General features: G+C 56.6%; 4 protein-coding genes across 4 annotated transcripts; all 4 read right to left on the bottom strand.

The window, feature by feature from the left end:
* Positions 1-1,869: 1,869 nt before the first annotated feature.
* On the bottom strand, positions 1,870-3,889 carry SLS55_009948 (uncharacterized protein; the record flags this gene model as incomplete). The annotated part of the gene is made up of 4 exons (XM_066781342.1): positions 1,870-1,899; positions 2,510-2,779; positions 2,936-3,038; positions 3,096-3,889. 4 exons carry the CDS (start codon positions 3,887-3,889, stop codon positions 1,870-1,872), a joined length of 1,197 nt encoding a protein of 398 aa, XP_066628344.1.
* A 1,656-nt stretch (positions 3,890-5,545) lies between these two features.
* SLS55_009947 (uncharacterized protein) lies at positions 5,546-9,703 on the bottom strand (the record flags this gene model as incomplete). The annotated part of the gene is made up of 1 exon (XM_066781341.1): positions 5,546-9,703. The coding sequence occupies one exon, from the start codon at positions 9,701-9,703 to the stop codon at positions 5,546-5,548; it is 4,158 nt and encodes a 1,385-aa protein (XP_066628343.1).
* Positions 9,704-10,652: 949 nt separating this feature from the next.
* Positions 10,653-13,946, bottom strand: ILS1 (isoleucine--tRNA ligase; the record flags this gene model as incomplete). Its single annotated transcript, XM_066781340.1, has 2 exons — positions 10,653-13,466; positions 13,518-13,946. 2 exons carry the CDS (start codon positions 13,944-13,946, stop codon positions 10,653-10,655), a joined length of 3,243 nt encoding a protein of 1,080 aa, XP_066628342.1.
* Positions 13,947-14,213: 267 nt separating this feature from the next.
* On the bottom strand, positions 14,214-17,572 carry USO1 (Vesicle-mediated ER to Golgi transport protein; the record flags this gene model as incomplete). The annotated part of the gene is made up of 5 exons (XM_066781339.1): positions 14,214-14,309; positions 14,363-16,884; positions 16,943-17,138; positions 17,187-17,237; positions 17,297-17,572. 5 exons carry the CDS (start codon positions 17,570-17,572, stop codon positions 14,214-14,216), a joined length of 3,141 nt encoding a protein of 1,046 aa, XP_066628341.1.
* Between the last annotated feature and the right edge of the window lie 321 nt (positions 17,573-17,893).

The raw sequence follows: 17,893 nt of genomic DNA, 5'->3' as shown, positions 1-17,893 counted from the left end.
GCGAACGGTTCATCTGGTGCAGAAGGGTGAGGCGCGGGCATCTGGACGCTCCAGGTTCCGAGGTCAGGGAGTGGAAAGAGCTCAGATCTTGGTCTATACTGCCCCGCGTTTAGTAGAGGTGCCTTACTGTGGCACGCGCCTGAGAATAAAGGTGCTCCCGAAGCGGAATGGTGCGTTGTCTCTTGTTGCTCCTTAACTGCTGCACTCGGACCGGACGCACAGGTTTCGTTTGATGAGTCCTCAGAGGGGTAATGATCTTCCCCTTCAGCCTGCGAGGACTGGGAAGTCCGACGCACCGTCTCGCGTTCTCCAAGGCGATACTCCGTGGAAAGCTTCTCGAAAACTGACAGCACCATGCGGGGGAGCTGTCTCGTCAGCTCTGCTGGGATTTGTTTGAAATTCGCGGACAGCATCCTCTCAGTCTCCGGAATGGTTCGTATGCGGAGATATTCCTCCAGCTGTGCCAGATGGCTGAATTGAATACCAGCCTCACAGTCTACGTACCTTTAGTACTGAGTTTCAACAAAAAGAAAAAAAAAAACAGCAAGGTGGGACTTACAAGGGCTTGGAATACTCATCTCGTCTACTTCTGGGAAGACAGTTGTGAAGACCCTCCTCCATCGCTCTTCTTCTGAAGTTTCTTTGGCACGTGTCTTCTTTTTGAGCTCTGCGAGCTGGCTGGGAGTAATTCCGCCAATTTGGCGCGAACTATCCGCTTTTCGAAATCTATCTGGGGCGTTCAAATGATCCTGCAGCTCGGACTCGGTTCCGTATATGTTCAGGCACCTTAGGCAGTGTATTGGCTTGTGGTGCTTGCGATACAGATGCTCTCTGGGGACAGTTACCAATTAGAACTGAGAGACAAGCAGCCAATTACAAGTATTAGAGTAGAAAGTACGTACTTGAGTCTAGAGACCGTGGCGAACCCCGGCCCCAGGCAAACTCGATCAAGCGCGGTGTTTGAAGGGTGCCGCTTGGCGAATATGCAAGCAAGCCTCTTTGATTCGACGCCCACTTGTCCTGAGGGCCCCTCACTTTCACTGGTTCCGATGATCTTCCGGGACGATGTCGTCCTTCTCCTCTTGGACATCCCGGAATGCTTGAGCTGCGTGGTGATCAATTGATGTTGTGATGAATTGATGAAGGCGTCTGGTGTGTTTTACGACTGCGGCAAGCTGCACTCGAGCGGTAAATATATGTTTCTCGATCTATGCGGCTCGAGCTGAGTATACATAGCTGGTCGGGTTAGCCTGGCAGCTAGTCAGTGCACCGGACAGCTGGTCAGTGTGCCCGACAGCTGGCAGCTGGCTGTGCAAGGGGCTGCGGCAAAACCACGTGCAAGGGCGCCTATTTGCACAGGCTCCACTGGCCACGAATTTTATCTGCCGAGGGGAAAATGCGCACGATCGCGCTACACGCGCAACGTAGTGTAGCGTAACGTAGTATAACGCACCTCCTCTAACGCTTTTATTTAGAGATCCTATATCCAGAAGTAAAGAAGTCTTTAGAGAACTCAAGCATAATCTTTAAGTATGTAGGACGATCAGCGATAAGACGATAAGCGATAAGATGTACTCCAGTTTTGGTGAGACTTCGAGATTGTTGTTCTTTTTGGGGGCGGAACGGAGATAGTCTTTCGCTTACCAAAGTGGTAATTCTCCCAAGAGTATTGCAAGAGCGGACTGATCAAGATGGAGCTCCAAAGAAATGTACTTGGCTTGTGTCGGCACAGACACCCATTGCATCTTGGGTATTCAACCTTGAGATATCACTGGCTGCATGCTGATCGTGCGAGATCATGTATCAGATCATGTGCTTTATTTCACCACTGAATTAAGTGGAGCCGAGGCACCTATCTTATCGAGTAGTCTAGGACTTTTGAGCTATGAGAAACATGGTCTTTTAATGTAGTAAGTTATTGACGGGTGGTCCCCACAACTTGAAATCGTTCCAAAAGCACTTATTCCAATGCCCACATGCATGCACTTTGACTCGACCATGGTGAGACCTTCATAGGTGGACTTCATTTGATCTTAGAACCCCTCCTGGCATGAACGCAGGCGACCGCACCTATAGAAGAGAAGAAGAAAAAATCATCAGTGGGTTAACCGGCCGGTGCCAACCACAGAAAAAAAGAAGTAACAACAACAAGCATCCTCCCTGCCCTCCCATCACGCTATTCCATCGCCTCTATCCGCCCCGTCTCCCAATTATGCCTCACCCTCACCCTCCGCTCGCCCTTCCCTTCGCCCCTCACCATCCCCTCCACATCGCGATCCCTCAACGCCGTCGCCGTCCGCAAAATCTCCCCCACGCTCTCCGTCTGCATCTGCGCGGCGGCCGCCCAGCCGTTATCCAGCAGCGAGTACCTCGTGGCGCGCACAAAACACACCGCGACGCCCGCAACAACAAGCACGTGCGCAGCACACACAGCCAACACAGCAGCCAAACCCCTCACACGCTGCGGAAACGACTTCGTCACAAAAAACGTCCCCGCGGCGCCACGCACGGGCTTGTTGAACGTGGCGGCGGCGTCGTAGAAGTGCATGCGTGCCAGCACCGTCAGCGCCGCCGACAGCGCTTGCGCGGGGTCGTGCGTGTCGTTGAGGATCTGGCGCATGAGGACGGCCTGCTGGACGCTGGCGAGCGTCGTCGACGTGTTGGCGTCGAAGGTGCCGCCGTACGCGCAGAGGGAGCCGTCGCGGCAGAAGGTCCAGTCGGTGCCGCCGCCGTTGTAGTCCGGGTTCAGCGTGAACCAGAGCGAGCTGGTGTCGAGGAGCTGGGCGGAGCGCTGCGGGGAACGGTCGGCGGGCCGGAGGGCGTCGAGGGCGGCGCGCACGCTGGCGGGGGAGAGGGACATGATGTTGCGGTCGGCCGGGGAGGGGGGAGGGGAGGAGGAGGATGGAGTGGTGGTGGCGCCGAGTTGGCGGCGGACGGCGGTGAAGTCGAGTTGGTTGCGGGCGTCGTCGAAGGTTACTTTGGGCTCGGAGCGGCTTTGGGTCGCGTTGAACTTGACGGGGAGGTCGAGGTCGGGGAATCTGTGGTCGTGCGTGGTCAGTGTGCGGGAATTGTGAGCGTGGATGGGGTGGGCTTACAAGGCGTCGAAGCAGAGGGAGACGTTCAGGCCGGGTCTGCCGCAGGTCTTGAACACTTCGCAGTACGGGCTGCATGTGCCGGTGGCTTCGCAGGGCTCCTTAAGCGTCCAGTTGCTGGGCTGCAGGTTCATCCATGGCCCGTCGCCGCTAAAGTCCCATCCTTCTCCTTGCTTCGTGGTGTCGTGGTTGAAGCGCGGCCGGTAGGTGCCGTTGGAGGTGTTGTTGTAAGCGTCCAGCATGTATTGGCTTTCGAAGAATAGGAAGGCGCTGCCAGTCACGTTCTGCGTTGAGTTGAAGTACTCCCAGAGCCAAGATCTCAAGCCGAGATCTACACTGCCGCGCTCCAACGGGCATATCTGTGTGCCATAGCCGACGCTGCAGTTGAAGGGCACTAAAGGAAAGCCGTTAAGCGAAGAACCGTCTCCGTTGCCTCGCTGGGTGTCCAGTCCTGGGGGACGAGCGCTGACACCAACCTGACCGGTAAAGTTGACCAGGTTGGAATCCACGAAGAAGGTCGAGTCGACGAAATTTGGTCGGACGCAGGCAACTCTGGCATCAAACACCGTCGCAGCGCCTTCATAGTCCTGTAAGCTGATCCTCGTCTGTTCGGATGCGAAGGGAAGCAAGGCGCGAACCAGCGGTCCGGTGTCTGAGATGTTTTCCGCCGGCTCGGGTGGGTCCGAATACTCGGCGAATGTTTGATACCCGGATGGCGTTTGGAGCATGAAGTTCTGGTACCAGGTTGCGGACTCCTTACTCGTGCCACCTTTCCAGCCAAGGGCTACGTCGATCATCTCAGGAGTGCCATGAATCTGGCCAGGGAGGACGTCAAAGAGTAAGATGGTGGAGCTGAAGTTTGCTGCTAAGGTAGTTACCGCCATCAAGAAGCAGAATACGAACGCTTTCCATCCGTAAGTCTTCTTGACTTGACGTACGAAACTCCACAACGAAAGGAGGGGTCCTGAGTTGTTGTACCGCATCGTGGAGATTGTCAGAGACTGGCTGAGCGGAACGCCCCATCTCTCCATGGCCAACGACGAGAGCATCGATATTGCGACGGCACCCGACGAGGATACAGACACCTGAATAGCCAAAGCCGCAAGCGCGACTGCCGAGCCAACGTAATCATTGAGGATCACCCATCTCCATGAGATTGAATCGCGGTCACCAAGCCAGAGGTGACACAGAAAAGCGAGCGCTATTGCGATGAGGACGAAAGCAACAACGAGGATGCCCAAGGAGTAAGGACCTATCCTCTTGATAAAAGAATTACGATGTGCTGGTAGGGATTTCTCTGTTGTGGATGTTGTCCGTGGTCGTGACAAGAGTTGGTAAGAAGCTGTGGAAGCTCTCCGGACCAGAGCTTGGAATGATTTTTGTGGCGCTTCGGACATGGCTTCCAAGTAGCTTCTTGAGCGAAAGTTGACGACTTTCAGCAGAAAGGGCAGGACTTGTGTGAATTAAGACTAATTTTACAATAATAGCACAGATGAGAGTACACGTGAAGCATGCAGCTCCGGTTACAAATGCAGCGTTGATCTGATCTTTCACCATGCCTGCAGCCAATGCAGAGCTACTTTTCTTGCCACCAAAGGTTGGCCCCATCGTAGTCCGGGGGCTGGTTGGCAAGACTCGAAGGATTCAGGATGACGTATCAACACGGCGCCTAATCGGACAACTCCAGAACCCAATCTGACCTGGCGTGGGGGCCGTCTCATGTTGTGTCGCTACATTGCCTTGAGTCTTGCCTGTAGCTTGTCGAATGCTTACTGCAATTGGATACCGGTTGGGGGTCCCGGGGATGATGAAACCGCTTTCTGGATACTTTACTGGCAACCTTACATTTAACAGGTCTGCAGACGCATGCTGAGGCGGAGCCAAAAATAGCTGATCAGCGTAAGCTGCCAAGAGAAGGCCCTTTTGACAAGAGCCTGCGCTGATTCCTGGGCCGTCATGCTTCGAAATGCAAATAATAGCTACGGCGAAATATCACCATACTAACTAAGTGGAACCTGCGTCTTTTTGATGCCTTTAGGTAGCACCTTGTCTCAACGAGGCGCATGAAGGAGCACCGTGCCCATTGTGATGAACACTTCCTTGCAGTCCCAAACTGTCTTCCTAGCAGCGTTGCAGTTCGTCAGCACAGCGTAGAGCAATAGTAGATTATTATCCGTAGTTTGAGCCGCCCTAAACGCCAAATTCACCGTAAGTAACACCCATCGCGGTGAACGTGCGAAGAGAGTGGCAATTCAACCAAGAACTGCACATCACACCGATGCCAAACGAACGAAAACAGTAAACTTTGCCCAAGCATTCAAGAAAGAAGAAAAAAAGACGACGGGGTATCTCCACGAGCTAATCCATCAAGAGGCCAACCAACATCCAAACGTCCCTAACGTAATGCCAAAAAAAAAAAATAGCAACAAGAAAAAGAATCCCACCGCCCCTCCTCACGGCGAACTCTCCCTACTACTCCGCCGATCATCCGCCTGCACCACCAGCGGACTACTCTCGCGATCCTCCCTGATATCCTCGAACCCGCCGAACCCGCCCAATCCTGACGACGCCGCCAGCCCCAACCCCAATCCCACGCCACCGTACGTGCCCATGACACCGCCACCGCCTCTCGCCGACGATGACGACGATCTACCCCTACCTCTCCCTGTCGTCGTCGTCGTCGTCGCGGGAGTGTTGGCGTGATACCCCTGCGCCGTCAACTTGCGCGAAAAGGGCGTGATGGCACCTAGCCGACTGGTGGACGCCGGCGCTGCCTGAGGAGGGGGGCCGGGTGTGGCCGCGAGCATGGTGCTGGCGCCGAAGTTGTGTTTCGTCGTCGTCGTCGTCGTGCCGCCAGCATTATTAGTAGTATTAGGGACCGCGGCGAACGCGGTGGGCTCTACGTCGTTGTCGTCGTCGTCGTCATTGTTGTTGCCGTTGTTCGTCGTCGTCGTCGTCGTCGTCTTCCTCATTGCCGGCGGCGCGGTTCCCGGCGCTGCTCTGCCGCCGCCGCCGAAGGTGCCGCCGAAGGTGCCGAACCCGGCCGGCGCGGCCATGGGCGTCGTGCTGCCCGTGTGGGTGTTGAGGGCGAAGGTCGAGTTGGAGTAGGATGGCGCGCCGCCGCGGCCGCTGCCGCCCGCGGCGGTGGAGGAATACGCGGCGGGGGTCGCGGCGGAGGAAGTAGTGAAAGACGGGAGGACGTCACCACCAGCGGGCGCAGCGGCGGTGGCGGTTTGGGAAAGCGGGTGAGGAGGGCGGTTGTTTTCGTTGTTCGAGAGAGCCGCCAGTCTTGCTTTGACGGTGCTGCGTTTGGAGGGCGAGCGCAGGTACGCGGGCAGCGGGGTGGATGCGAAGGCGGCAGCAGCGTCGGTAGGGTTCCTTATGGTCATGGCGAGCGGATTTGGCTTCTCGGGCGAGAACGAGCGGCCCGGCGGTCTGGGTTGGAGTACGGGGCGGTCCAGAACGTTGGGATCGAAGTTGAGCTTGAGCTTGAGATCGCCGACATCGAGCGCTGAGTCGAAAGGAGTCCAGTGCTTGTTGCGAGCAATGCCAGCCTCGTTATCCACCTCCCTCTCTCCTGTGAGATCCAATAGGTCCTCGCTCCGCTGGTCAACCGCGACCGCCTGGTCTTCTCTGTCTTCAAATACAGGCGCAGCTTGGACTCCTAGATCTCTTCTTCTTTGCATATGCTCTGACCAATGCCTCAGCATTTCCCTCACATGCTTTTCAAAGTTCCGTCCCTCCAACGCGACGCCAGACTGTTTTTGCTGCTGTATCTGGAAAAGGCGCCAGTTAAGCTTCTTCAGGCACGCGCTTGCCTCAACCTCAACGTGCACTCTCATGAACGTTGAAGCCTTCTCCTCATCTCTGGAGATGTCCTGGAGCTTGGAACCCCAGACACCCAGGGCGCGCGTAGCAAGCTCTCGCCCACGGAAACCATCCGCAGTCGCCGCCATCTGGGTCACGGATAACATCTTGTCATGCCAGTGATCCAGCTGCCGCATCGCGGTCCCGAGAATGGCATTTTCCTGTAGTTCCTGCGCCTGGCGCTCCATGAATTCGATGGCCAAGGCCTTGCCCCTCCACTTCTCGAATGCACGCCTGGCCATGGAAAGCTTGGTGCGCCTTCTGATGGTAGCATATGCCTCACGTCTCCGTATCTTCTGGGCTTGATGCGTGCTGTCCTTCCATCTCCTCAAGGCATGTGTTGTAACAGTGTAAAACTGCGCATCCGATCCCCACTGCTCAAGTTGCTGGAGATGCTGATGCCGCTCTAACAACTTCGGCCATGTTTTCTTCAGGAGAAATGGCTCGTACAGTGCCAAAGCTTCAGCTTCGCGTTGCTTCCGGCCTTCAAGAACGTAGCGAAGATGGCCCAGAGCCTTCCGCTTCAATCGCGTGTCTTGGAGGATGATGCACGTGCGCTCAGCCCGTCCGAGGCGCGCATTCTGATCTTGAACCATTCCAGTCCACCCTCGGAAAACCCTCTCTTTTGTCCTGGCATCCCGGACTCGGATGAAAAGCGAGGCTCGAGCCTCAAGCATCCACTTGCGAAGCGATTCAAGCACGACGCGACCATCGATACGTGCCCTGAGCGCAAAGCAACGCAGGTTTTCGTTCCAGGTAGTAAAAGCGTTGCCCAGGATCCGTCGTCGGTCGAGCCTGGTGGCCATTACGGATTGGTCGGCACGCACATGCCAGACGGTGAAGATCTCGTGTGCGCGAGACTGCACTACCCTTTGTGTCAATTGTCTCTCCAGTGGTCGAAGTTGCGCTTGCTTCTTGACGTTGCCGAACGCTTGCGCTAAGAGCTTCTGCTCCCTGAAGTTCTGCGCGGCGGGTTCCAGCGTTTGAAGGTTGAGCATCTTGTTCGCGATGAGATGGAACAGCTTGCTCTTCATATCCCGCTCTACCATCAGGCCCACGGCCGCCTGCCTCTCTGTGATGAAGGCAATCTTGTCGACCAAGATCGCCCACACCCTTACCAAAAGCTTGTCCTCATACCACCTGGAAGCCTTCCGTTCTGTGAATTCCCAGAAACAAGCCAACAAAGTGTCCTGGATGACATTCGTCGCATGGGCAGTCTCGGCCACCTCTTCATTTTCTTTAATGGTATCGTACCTTCTCTGCCACTTCCTGAAGAACTTCTTGAGCCTGAACCGGCGTATTTTCTCATGCTCGATGGCAGTCTGTTCGTACCAAGCCTTGAACATCTTCTGCAGAAGAACGTGCGCACGAGCTCGATTGGTCAACCTGATGGCGTTCACCGTGTTGGTATGCCAATGGTTTAAAGCCGTCCACATCTTGCACTGGTCAAATGCTTTTGCAACCCGCTGGTAGTTGTGCTCGTAGAATCGCTCCGTTTCCCGTTCGGCTCGCCGCGCCTTCACGGTCACGCTTAGCGACTCAAATGCAGCATCAGCGCGCTTTTTCTTGTTGAAGAGATCGGCGGCCTCTTCCATCTGCGCCTCTCGCTCGCGCAGGGCCATGGCCTGGTCACGCCACATGCGCAACGCCTTCCGCGCCGCGAACAACGTCCTCGCGTGCAGGAACGTGTCCGCATCCGCCAGCATTTGCGTCGGCGACGGTCGGTACAGCATCTCCGGCGGGACGAAGTGATTTTCATCGGGGGCCGGGCCGGAAATGGACGATCGACGGGACGGCACCGTACTGAAATCGTCCACATCATAGAACCCAGGTTCGCGCACAGGTCGTTGTATCTCCTCAGTCCTCGTGATCTTCAGGCTCCCCTGGCTGGACTGCGATCGAGCCCTGCTCCCGTGAGCCTGTCGACTGCTCCGCCGCGCATGCTCCGCCGCGTGCAGAAGATTCTTTGAGCTCAGCCTCCTCCCTCGATCCGGGAAGCCCGAATGCATGGCCGATGGCGCCACAAAAGCCGCAGCGTCATTCCTATCGCTTGCGCGACGGCGCCGTGGGAAGGCCGCAGTATCAGACGCCCTGCTGCTGGGACGCCTCAGCCTAGAGGGCGGTAGCACATCCGATGCTCTGCTCCTCGACCGTCTGCTCCTCGGCACCGCATCCTCCTCCTCTTCATCGTCCGCATCGTCGTCCCACCGCCGGCTCCGATGAAAGGTCGTATCGTCGAAGCTCGCGCGCCTGGACAGCTGTGGGAGGCTCGGCGTTCCCGCAGCGGGGAAATCCTGCCTTTCTCCGTAATCGCCGTCGTCGTCCTCCTCGATGGCCTCCTCTTCCACCACGACGCCGGCCGCGCCCCCCTCGTCGACCTCCAGCTGTATACCCATCTCGGCCAACAGCATTTCGAAGCGGCCGTACAGGGTGCGCGTCCCATCATCGATATCGCTAGCGGCAATAGTGCTTGTGTCGACGCCGCGCATGCGCAACAGGAAGCGGAAATACACGCGGTCCTGGTTCGGGTCGATGCGGCGGTCGGCCAAGACATGGTCGTAGGCAGTGAACAATGCGCGGTAGGGCGGGAGGGGCGTAGTAGAAGAGTGGTGCAGGCGCTGCGCCGTGGTGACGATGGTATATAGGACCTCGACATCTTGGTTGCTGAGCGGGAGGTAGGTGTCTGCGTTGTAGGCAGGGCCGGGCTGGACGGGTTGTTGGTGCTGTCGCCGGGAGGAGGGCATTCGGTTTTTGTTAGGGTGTGAGATTGGGTGGTGGTCGGTTATCCTTTCGTAGGGTGTCGCAGTTGCTTCGGCTTCGTCGGCGTCGTCGCGATGCTCTGCATGCGAGCGGCGTGGACGGAATTAGGGCGGTGGAGGTAGGGTGGTCGTGGCTCATGAGAGGACTCCAAGGCGCTCGAATCAAGGTACCAAGCATTAGCATAGGAAAGCAAAAAAAGATCGTGGAAGAATTGGCGCGTGCGGGGAAGCGTAGGTGTTGTGGTGTTGCGAAACAAAGGCCGAGACGCGTGCCGCCAGTGGAGCCGACCGACACGCGCGACAGCCCAGACTCTTGGCGTGTTTGCCGTGTTTGGCGCCGCAATCGATGATGTCGCCCGCCGAGACAGAACCATCTCCGCGATTCACTCGCATCCACCGCAAAAATGACAGGCCGGACACGTCCCATCGAGAAAGTCGCATCGGCCGCTGCCAAGTGCTCGGTTGAGGTATGATCATCCCCAAGCCCTCCGAGGTACAGCGCATCTGACTGCTCCCTCCAGAGCGCTGCCTACGGAAAATGCATCCTGTCCGACTACAACAACGTTCACAAAGACATGTGCGCCAAGGAATTTATGAGATTAAAAGACTGTTACCTGGTATACATATCCTGTCAGTCGCATGGGGATAAGATTTGTCTAACTTGATCCCGTAGGCTGCAGTCAAGAAGTCATAATGGAAGTGGCAAATCAAGCAATAGCTGAACGCAATATCCCTTAAACTTCCTGTGCTTTGAAGCGAAACAAGTCCAGCATGGTAAAATACTCCAGAGCATGCTTAGAGCTCATAACGGGGCGTGAAGCATAAGGCATAAACTCAGTTCTCATTCAGAAAGATCTATCTACATCTTCCCTCATCTTTTGTTTTTTCGTTCGCGTGGTACTTTTCCGTCCCATCTTCATCTAGGCAAATCGCTCTACAACTTCACCAATCTAAGCATGAACGTTGCCTTCTGCACCTCCTGCTCCTCCTCTAGGATGAGCTCGCTGTTCTTCACCGCCTCCGGGCCCTTGCCCTCCACCTCCGTGACAACGTGCTTGTCCAGTGGTCTCCTCAGCGCCTTCTCCATCATGCTAGCGTGGCTCTCGAACACGCCCTCGAGTCCGACCTTGTCCGGGTCGCCAAGGATGCGGAACTGCATGCCGACGTCGTCGGTGGGCACGAGGCCAGCCTTCTTGCGCAGACGCTGGACACGGTTGATGATCTCACGCGCGATGCCCTCCTGCTGGAGTTCGGGGTACGTCTCGCAGTCGACGATGATCAGGACATCGTTGTCTGTGTTGACCTCCTGCGCCTTCGACGCACCGTCCTCCTTGAGGCCACGCTTGACCACGAGGTCCTCGGGACCGAGCTCGATGCCGTCGACAGTGATGCTGCCGGATTTGAGGTAGCCCTTGACATCGTCGCTGCTCAGCGAGGGCAGACCCTTCTTGACCTTGACAGCGTCCTTCTTGAGCTTCTTACCAAGCACCGCCCAGTCGGCCGAAACCGAGTACTGCACATTGTACTTGTCCTCATCAGCCGAGAGGATGAGGTCACGGACGTTCATCTCCTCGCAGATGTAGCCCTCAAGACTCTTGACGTCATCAAGGTACTGCTGGTCTGGGTGGATGATGATAATCGTCTTCAAGGGAGTCTTGAGGCCAATGTTGCGGCGTTCACGCGAAACACGGCCCAGGTCAATGACTGCCTGCATGCGGCCAACCCGACGCTCCACGGCCTCATCGAAGAGCTCCTCGCGAACCTCGGGGAAAGCAAGGAAATGCACGCTGCGCGAGTCCTCGCCGCGCAGGTTATCGGGAATGAGGGGAAGAAGGCGTTGGTAGATGTTGTCGGTGATGAAAGGAGTGAAGGGGGCGAGGCCACGGATGAGTGTGAAGATGACATCGAACAAGGTGTTCAGAGCGTGGATGGTGTCGTCCATACCATACTCTCCCTTTAAGCGGCGACGGTTGAGCTTGATGTACCAGTTGGTCGTGTTCTCAATGAGGCCCAACAACCTCGGGACGACAGTGTACAGCCTGTAGCCATTCATCTCCTGGTTGACGAACTTGAGCAGACTCTGGCAGCTGGCCAGAATCCAACGGTCCATGACATTGGTGTTCGACTCTTGGATCTTGGGATCGAACTTGAAGTCAACGTTTGCCACCTTCTTTAGGAGAGCGACCTGCTGCTCGAAGAAGTTGTAGCTGTTCCATAGCGGCAGGAGAACCTTGGACACGATCTCCCTGACACCTGCTTCCTTGAACCTCAGGGGCTCAGCACGCACGACAGGGGAGTTGATCAGGTAGAGACGAAGGGCATCAGAGCCGTACTCGTCCATGATCTTTGAAGGATCAGGGTAGTTCTTCAACCTCTTCGACATCTTCTTGCCATCCTCCGCAAGGACAATGCCGTTGACGACACAGTTCTTGAAAGGAAGCTTGCCGAAGAGGTGGACACCAAGAACAGTCAAGGTGTAGAACCAACCACGGGTCTGGTCCAAGCCCTCAGCAATGAAGTCACCAGGGAACGAAGCGTTGAAGTGGTCCTGGTTCTCGAAGGGGTAATGCTGAGAAGCGTAAGGCATGCTACCCGACTCGAACCAACAGTCAAAGACCTCCGGTATTCTCCGCAGAACACCCTTGCCCTGTTTACTGGGGATGGTAATGTGGTCGATGTGGTGGCGGTGGAGGTCAGTGATCTCGCCCTCGTAGCCACTCAACTCCTTCAACTCCTCGACGCTGCCTATGCAGACGACCTCCTTGAAGTCGTCACTGCACCAGAGCGGGATGGGAGTACCCCAGTAACGGTTACGGGAGACAGCCCAGTCGCGGGCGTTGGCGATCCAGCTAGCAAAGCGCTTTTCCTTGACAAAGGAGGGAACCCAGTGAGACTCCTCGATGCCCTTCAGCATGTCCGGAATGATATCCGGGATCTTAACGAACCACGACGGGACGGCGCGGTAGATGAGTGGGGTATCAGAGCGCCAGCAGAAAGGATAACTGTGGGTAACCTGGCTGTCGACGACAACACGTCCAGCTGCCTTCAGGTGCTTGATAATGGCTCTGTCTGCCTCCTTTACATGCTGACCAGCGAAGTCGCGGACCTCAGCGGTGAAGAGGCCAGTCTCGTCCACCGGGTTCGGCGGCGGGCGCGTCTCGCTGATGATGCCCTCCTTGAGCGAGACAGCGTAATCGTCCTCACCAAAGGCCGGCGCGTTGTGGACAATACCAGTACCGCTATCGGCCGTGACGTAATCCGCAAGGCAGAGCTTGAAGCCGAAGTCCTTGAACTCGGCCTTAAAGTAGTCGAACGGCGGCTCGTACCTCCAACCCTCCATCGACTTGCCCTGGATTTTCTCCACAATCTTGAACTTGGCCTTCTTCGGGTCCTTGTAGAGTGTCTTCAACAGTGATTCGAGGAGGATGTAGTGCTTTCCCGACGCCTCGTCGAGGATCTTGACGTACTCGAAAGCGGGGTTGGCGGCGAGGCCGGTGTGCGAGGGCAAGGTCCACGGCGTGGTGGTCCAGGCAAGGAAAGCAGTGTTGGGGTCGTCGAGGAGAGGGAATGAGATGACGACAGCGGGATCTTGGACATCCTTGTAGTTTTGCTGAGCCTCGAAGTTGCTAAGCGGGGTGTTGAGGGCGGTCGAGTAGGGCATGACCTTGAAGCCGCGGTAGACAACGTTCTTGTCGAACAGCTGCTTGAAGACCCACCACTCAGACTCCATGAACTGGGGGTTCATAGTCTACGCAGGACGTCAGCAATTGGGACTTGAGGATCGCGCGCCGCCACGCACCTTGTAGTCATTGTCGAAGTCGATCCAGCGACCCAGACGGTCGATGGTCTGACGCCACTCGGCGGCGAAGCGCATGACGATAGCGCGGCACTCCTCATTGTACTGAGCCAGACCCAGCTTCTCAACGGCATCCTTGCCGCTCATGCCCAGCTTCTTGTCGATCTCGTGCTCAATGGGCACGCCGTGGGTGTCCCAGCCGAAGCGACGCTCAACATAGCGGCCCTTCATGGACCAGTAGCGCGGAATGATGTCCTTGATGGTGGATGCGAGCAAGTGGCCGTAGTGCGGCAGGCCGGTAGCGAAGGGCGGGCCATCGTAGAAGGTGTAGGGCTGCTTGCCCTTGGAAAGCTCGACCTGGCGGCGGAAGGCGTCGATCTCTCTCCAGAGGGCGAGGATGCGCTCCTCCTCCTTGGGGAAAGAGATGGACATGGCGATGTGGCGGCCTTCTGCGTGCCGAGCGGAGCGGGGGCTTCGAGGGCGCAAAAGACGTTGCGGGGCAAGCGTTGGTGTTGATGGTGGGGTTGCGCTCGACTGTCAAATTTCCGGCCGCGACGACACTTCCGGGCGGTGAGGGTGAGTCAGACCGGCGCCGATCCGCGGAGTCAGGCATCATCAGGCACACATGTCACGGCAGCGGATCATCAGATGGCATGCATGACTTTTTGCATTCGCACCGGCTCAACCATCGCCCTTGCCCTATTCTTCCTCGTCCTCCTCGTCTTCCTCTTCGTCTTCGTCTTCGTCTTCGTCCTCTCCATCCGACACTTCTTCACCCAGTTCCTTGAGGCGTTTCTGTGCAGGTCAGCGCCACCCGTCCACACAGAGATATCGGAAGTGCCTCTTACCTTGTCCTTGGCCCGTTTCTCCTCCAGGTCCGACAGCACCATTAGCATGTCATCAAGTTCGCCTTGTGCCGATGCCCGGGCCTCCTCCTTCTCCGCCAGCTCATCTTGCACCTTCTTGAGCTTCTGCTGCGTGTCCTGGGCCTTCTCCTGCGCCTCCTTGACTTTCTCCTGCGCTTCTTTGAGTTGATCCTGAGCTTCTCTCAATGCAAAGTCGGTCGATCTGGCCGCATTCTCATGCTTTTGCGACTGAGCCTTCACATCTCTGAGCTCTGTCTTCGTTGCCTCTGCAGCCTTCTCAAGCTGTTCCACCTTGCGCGTGAGCTCATCGACCTGCGCAGTCTTCCGACGTACTGTCTCTTCCAGGCTTGCAACGGTGCCTTGCGCAGCCGAAAGGTCGGCGCGAGTCCGGCTGAAGTTCAATTCGACCTCCTTCAGCTGCTTGGTAGTCGATTCCAGGCTAGACTCGGCCTTCTTGCTCCTTTCCTCGAAGCTTGAGCTCGTCTTTTGCGCAGCTGTGAGCTCAGCCTGCATCTTGCTGAAGTTCGCCTGCAATTCCGCCCATTGTTTCTTTGCTTCCTCAAGCGCGCCTTCAGCTTGGGTGCATCTTGCTTGCAGGCTTGACTCGGTCTTCTTGCTCCTGTCCTCGAGTTCAGCTCTCTCGCGTCTTAGCTGTGCGACTTCTCGATCATGCTGTTGCTTGAAGCTGGCTGCCTGTCCGGCCGCTTCTCTCTGCTTCTGCTGCAGCTGAGCATTGAGGCTTCCCAGCTGCTGGCGCTGGTGCTCCTCCAGTCTTTGCAGCGCAGCTGAGTGTGCGGCTTCCCGCTGTGCTACGTCGGCTTCGTGGTTGCGCTGCAACGCCTCGTTGACGTTCTTTATACGGTTGATCTCGGCCGTGGTTGTGTCCAGATCTTTCTTGTGATTCGCCTGCTCCTCGTTGAGTTGTCTTTCCATGGACAGCATTTTCGACTCCGCACTCTCCAATGCTTTGCTTTTCTCGTCAAGCTGCCCGCGGATTGTATCGACCAAGTCCCGATCAACGCCCTGGGGGTTCTGCTGGATTTCGATCCCTGGATCTCTGTCGATTGCGCGCGAAAGTCTGCTGAAGTTGTCCTTGAGAAAGTCTACGAATGTGCTGTCGAAGAACACATCGGGTAAGTTTCCACCAAACGCGGCAGCGCCCCCCTGAGGCATGACCTCAAACTCGCGCACAAAGGGGTGTGTTCGAAGCTGCGTTATAGCATCCAGATACTTTTCTCGTCCCAGGCTGTTGAGCAGAACAGGCTGCAATTCGCGTCGTGGGATAGGCGAGTCTTTGGTAGAGAATTCGTAGATTATGCCAAGCAGAACAGCACAGAGACCTCTAATGACCGGCTTGTCCGTAGTCGTTCTCGCGGCAGTCGTGACAAGGGTCTGGATGCTGGCTCCCTCTCCGAGGAAATCGTTGACTGCATCGGGATCCTCGAACAGCCATCCACAAAGGACCATGAGATAGCCGAGAATCACTCGTTCATCCTCGCCATTTTGAAGACTGCTGATGAGGTTGCTGCTCATTTCTTGAATGCATGTGACGACTTCTTCTCCACTCTCTGCATCGCCCTCTACAACGCCCATCAACAGGCTTTTAGCATCCGGGTTCTCGAAAAGAAGGTGAAAAGTGATGACGGCGGCAAACCAGAGGCGATACGGGTCTACAGTCTGGAAGCTTTGCGGGCCGCGGACCAAGGTGGTGACGACATTAGCAGCATCCTCCTCCCCGGCAAGGTGTACGTTCACAGCGTGATTAAGGAAGTGTCTGCCGGTTTGGTCATGGTTATAGAAGTATGCCTTAAGACATTCGCACGCAGCGAAGCGGGCATCGAACATCTGTACAGACGAAGCACCAAGAATGAGATGTAACAGAGCCTCGATGACGTGCACTTGCGAGATACCGTTCTGCATCTTCTCTCCGTTGGGTTGGTTGCTGTGCTCGTAATCTGAGATTGCGACTTGAGTCTGAGCAAAGATCTCCTGTAGTCTCGCGTTTCCCCTTATAGCATCTGCGCAAACATACAGCGCCTGTGATCTAACGGGAACAGACACTGTGTGGTCAAAGGAGAGTTCAAGGGCGTGCTGTAAGATGCCGTGTTTGTGGAAGGCATCCTGGTTTGCAGCAGTGCCCATGCTGCCCTTCACGAGGAACATGCGGAGAACTGCCAGCAGGCCGAACAGATTCTTTTCCTTGTGCGGACTTTCCCATACCTCCTCCTCGGGGTTTGTGGGCCGAGGAAGCTCAACGCCGTTGGTCAGAAGTGCGGCCAGCTTAGGCACGCAGCCCGATTCCCTGAAGGCCAGCTGGTTGGACGGGTTGTATTGGATAAGGTTCGCCGTTAGTGTAAGACAGTCCTGGGTCACAATGCTTCCTTGTCTTATGGATCCGTCGCCGTCGACAAGATTGAAAATCTTCTCAAATGCATTTTGGAAGGCGACAATCTTCTGCAGCTCCGTCGAAGACTGAGTGAGGTCGATGAGAAGATCCAGGGCAACTGTACGTCAGGTTAGCGTGAGAGCCCCTGGTAGTCTACGGCATGCTGCAAGTCATACCGTCGCGCACAGCATCACGGGGGTCATCCAATGCGGCAACCAGTCTGGGTATGCCAAGAGGAGCGGACAAAATGCACTCTTGGGTTCTTTCGGGGCGAAGCTCTGAGATGGCTTTGAGCAGCTTCAGGGCGTAGCGGCGCGAGTAGAAGTCGGTGGCCTCGAGAAGGTCGAGAAGGAGGGTGATGTTATCTTGCCGCTAGCATAAGCTCAGTACGAGTTAATCGGCGTTGAGCAACGGGCTTACTTGAGTGAATTCGTCGGCCAGCCACAGCGAAATGTCTTCCGAGGCCTCGGGCTATCGCACATACAGTCATTACTAGGGACCAGCTTCACGGATGAATGATTGCTACGTACGCTATTCTCGTCCGGGTTGAAGAGCATCAACAGAGTCTCCAGCACCACCTTTATGGTATCCAGATCCTCCGCATCTTTTGTGAGGGCTGCGATGAGGCCGCGCAAAGAGCCCGAGGCAACGGACGCGGGATACTCCTTCGCAAAGCTGCGCAGGCCGAGGATGGCAGCGCGGCGGTCCTCCAGGAGAGTGGCGCTGGCGAGGCGGCTGCAGAGGGTGTTGATGGTGTCGGTGGCCGTCTGTTTGGCGGGCGCCTGCGCCTCGAGCATGCGCAACATTGTGGGCGGCGGCGAGGGCGTGGGGCTGGGCTGGGGCTGGATCGCTGGTCGGGTTACTGCAGGGCCATGGCACGATTGGGGGAGTGCGAGGGCGAGGGGCAGCACGAATTGAGCGGTGACAGGCGAAGCTAGGTGGTGATGCCGCAAGCTGTCCAGAGTTCCGGGGAAGCGACAGCCCTGCGCAATCGGCATCTGCCGCTTGCACTTTTGGCCGCGCCGCGCCCGCCTTCAAAGCCAATCCACCGACGCGACCTCCGCTCCACCACCGACACCCGCTCTTTGTGCCTCCAAACCACCCGCACGGAATGCACAGCCAGCGCG

The sequence above is a fragment of the Diplodia seriata genome (genome assembly GCF_021436955.1).
Source record: "Diplodia seriata strain FDS-637 chromosome Unknown scaffold_11, whole genome shotgun sequence".
In the NCBI taxonomy this organism is placed as follows: domain Eukaryota; kingdom Fungi; phylum Ascomycota; class Dothideomycetes; order Botryosphaeriales; family Botryosphaeriaceae; genus Diplodia; species Diplodia seriata.
This window is presented reverse-complemented; position numbering and strand designations above follow the sequence as displayed.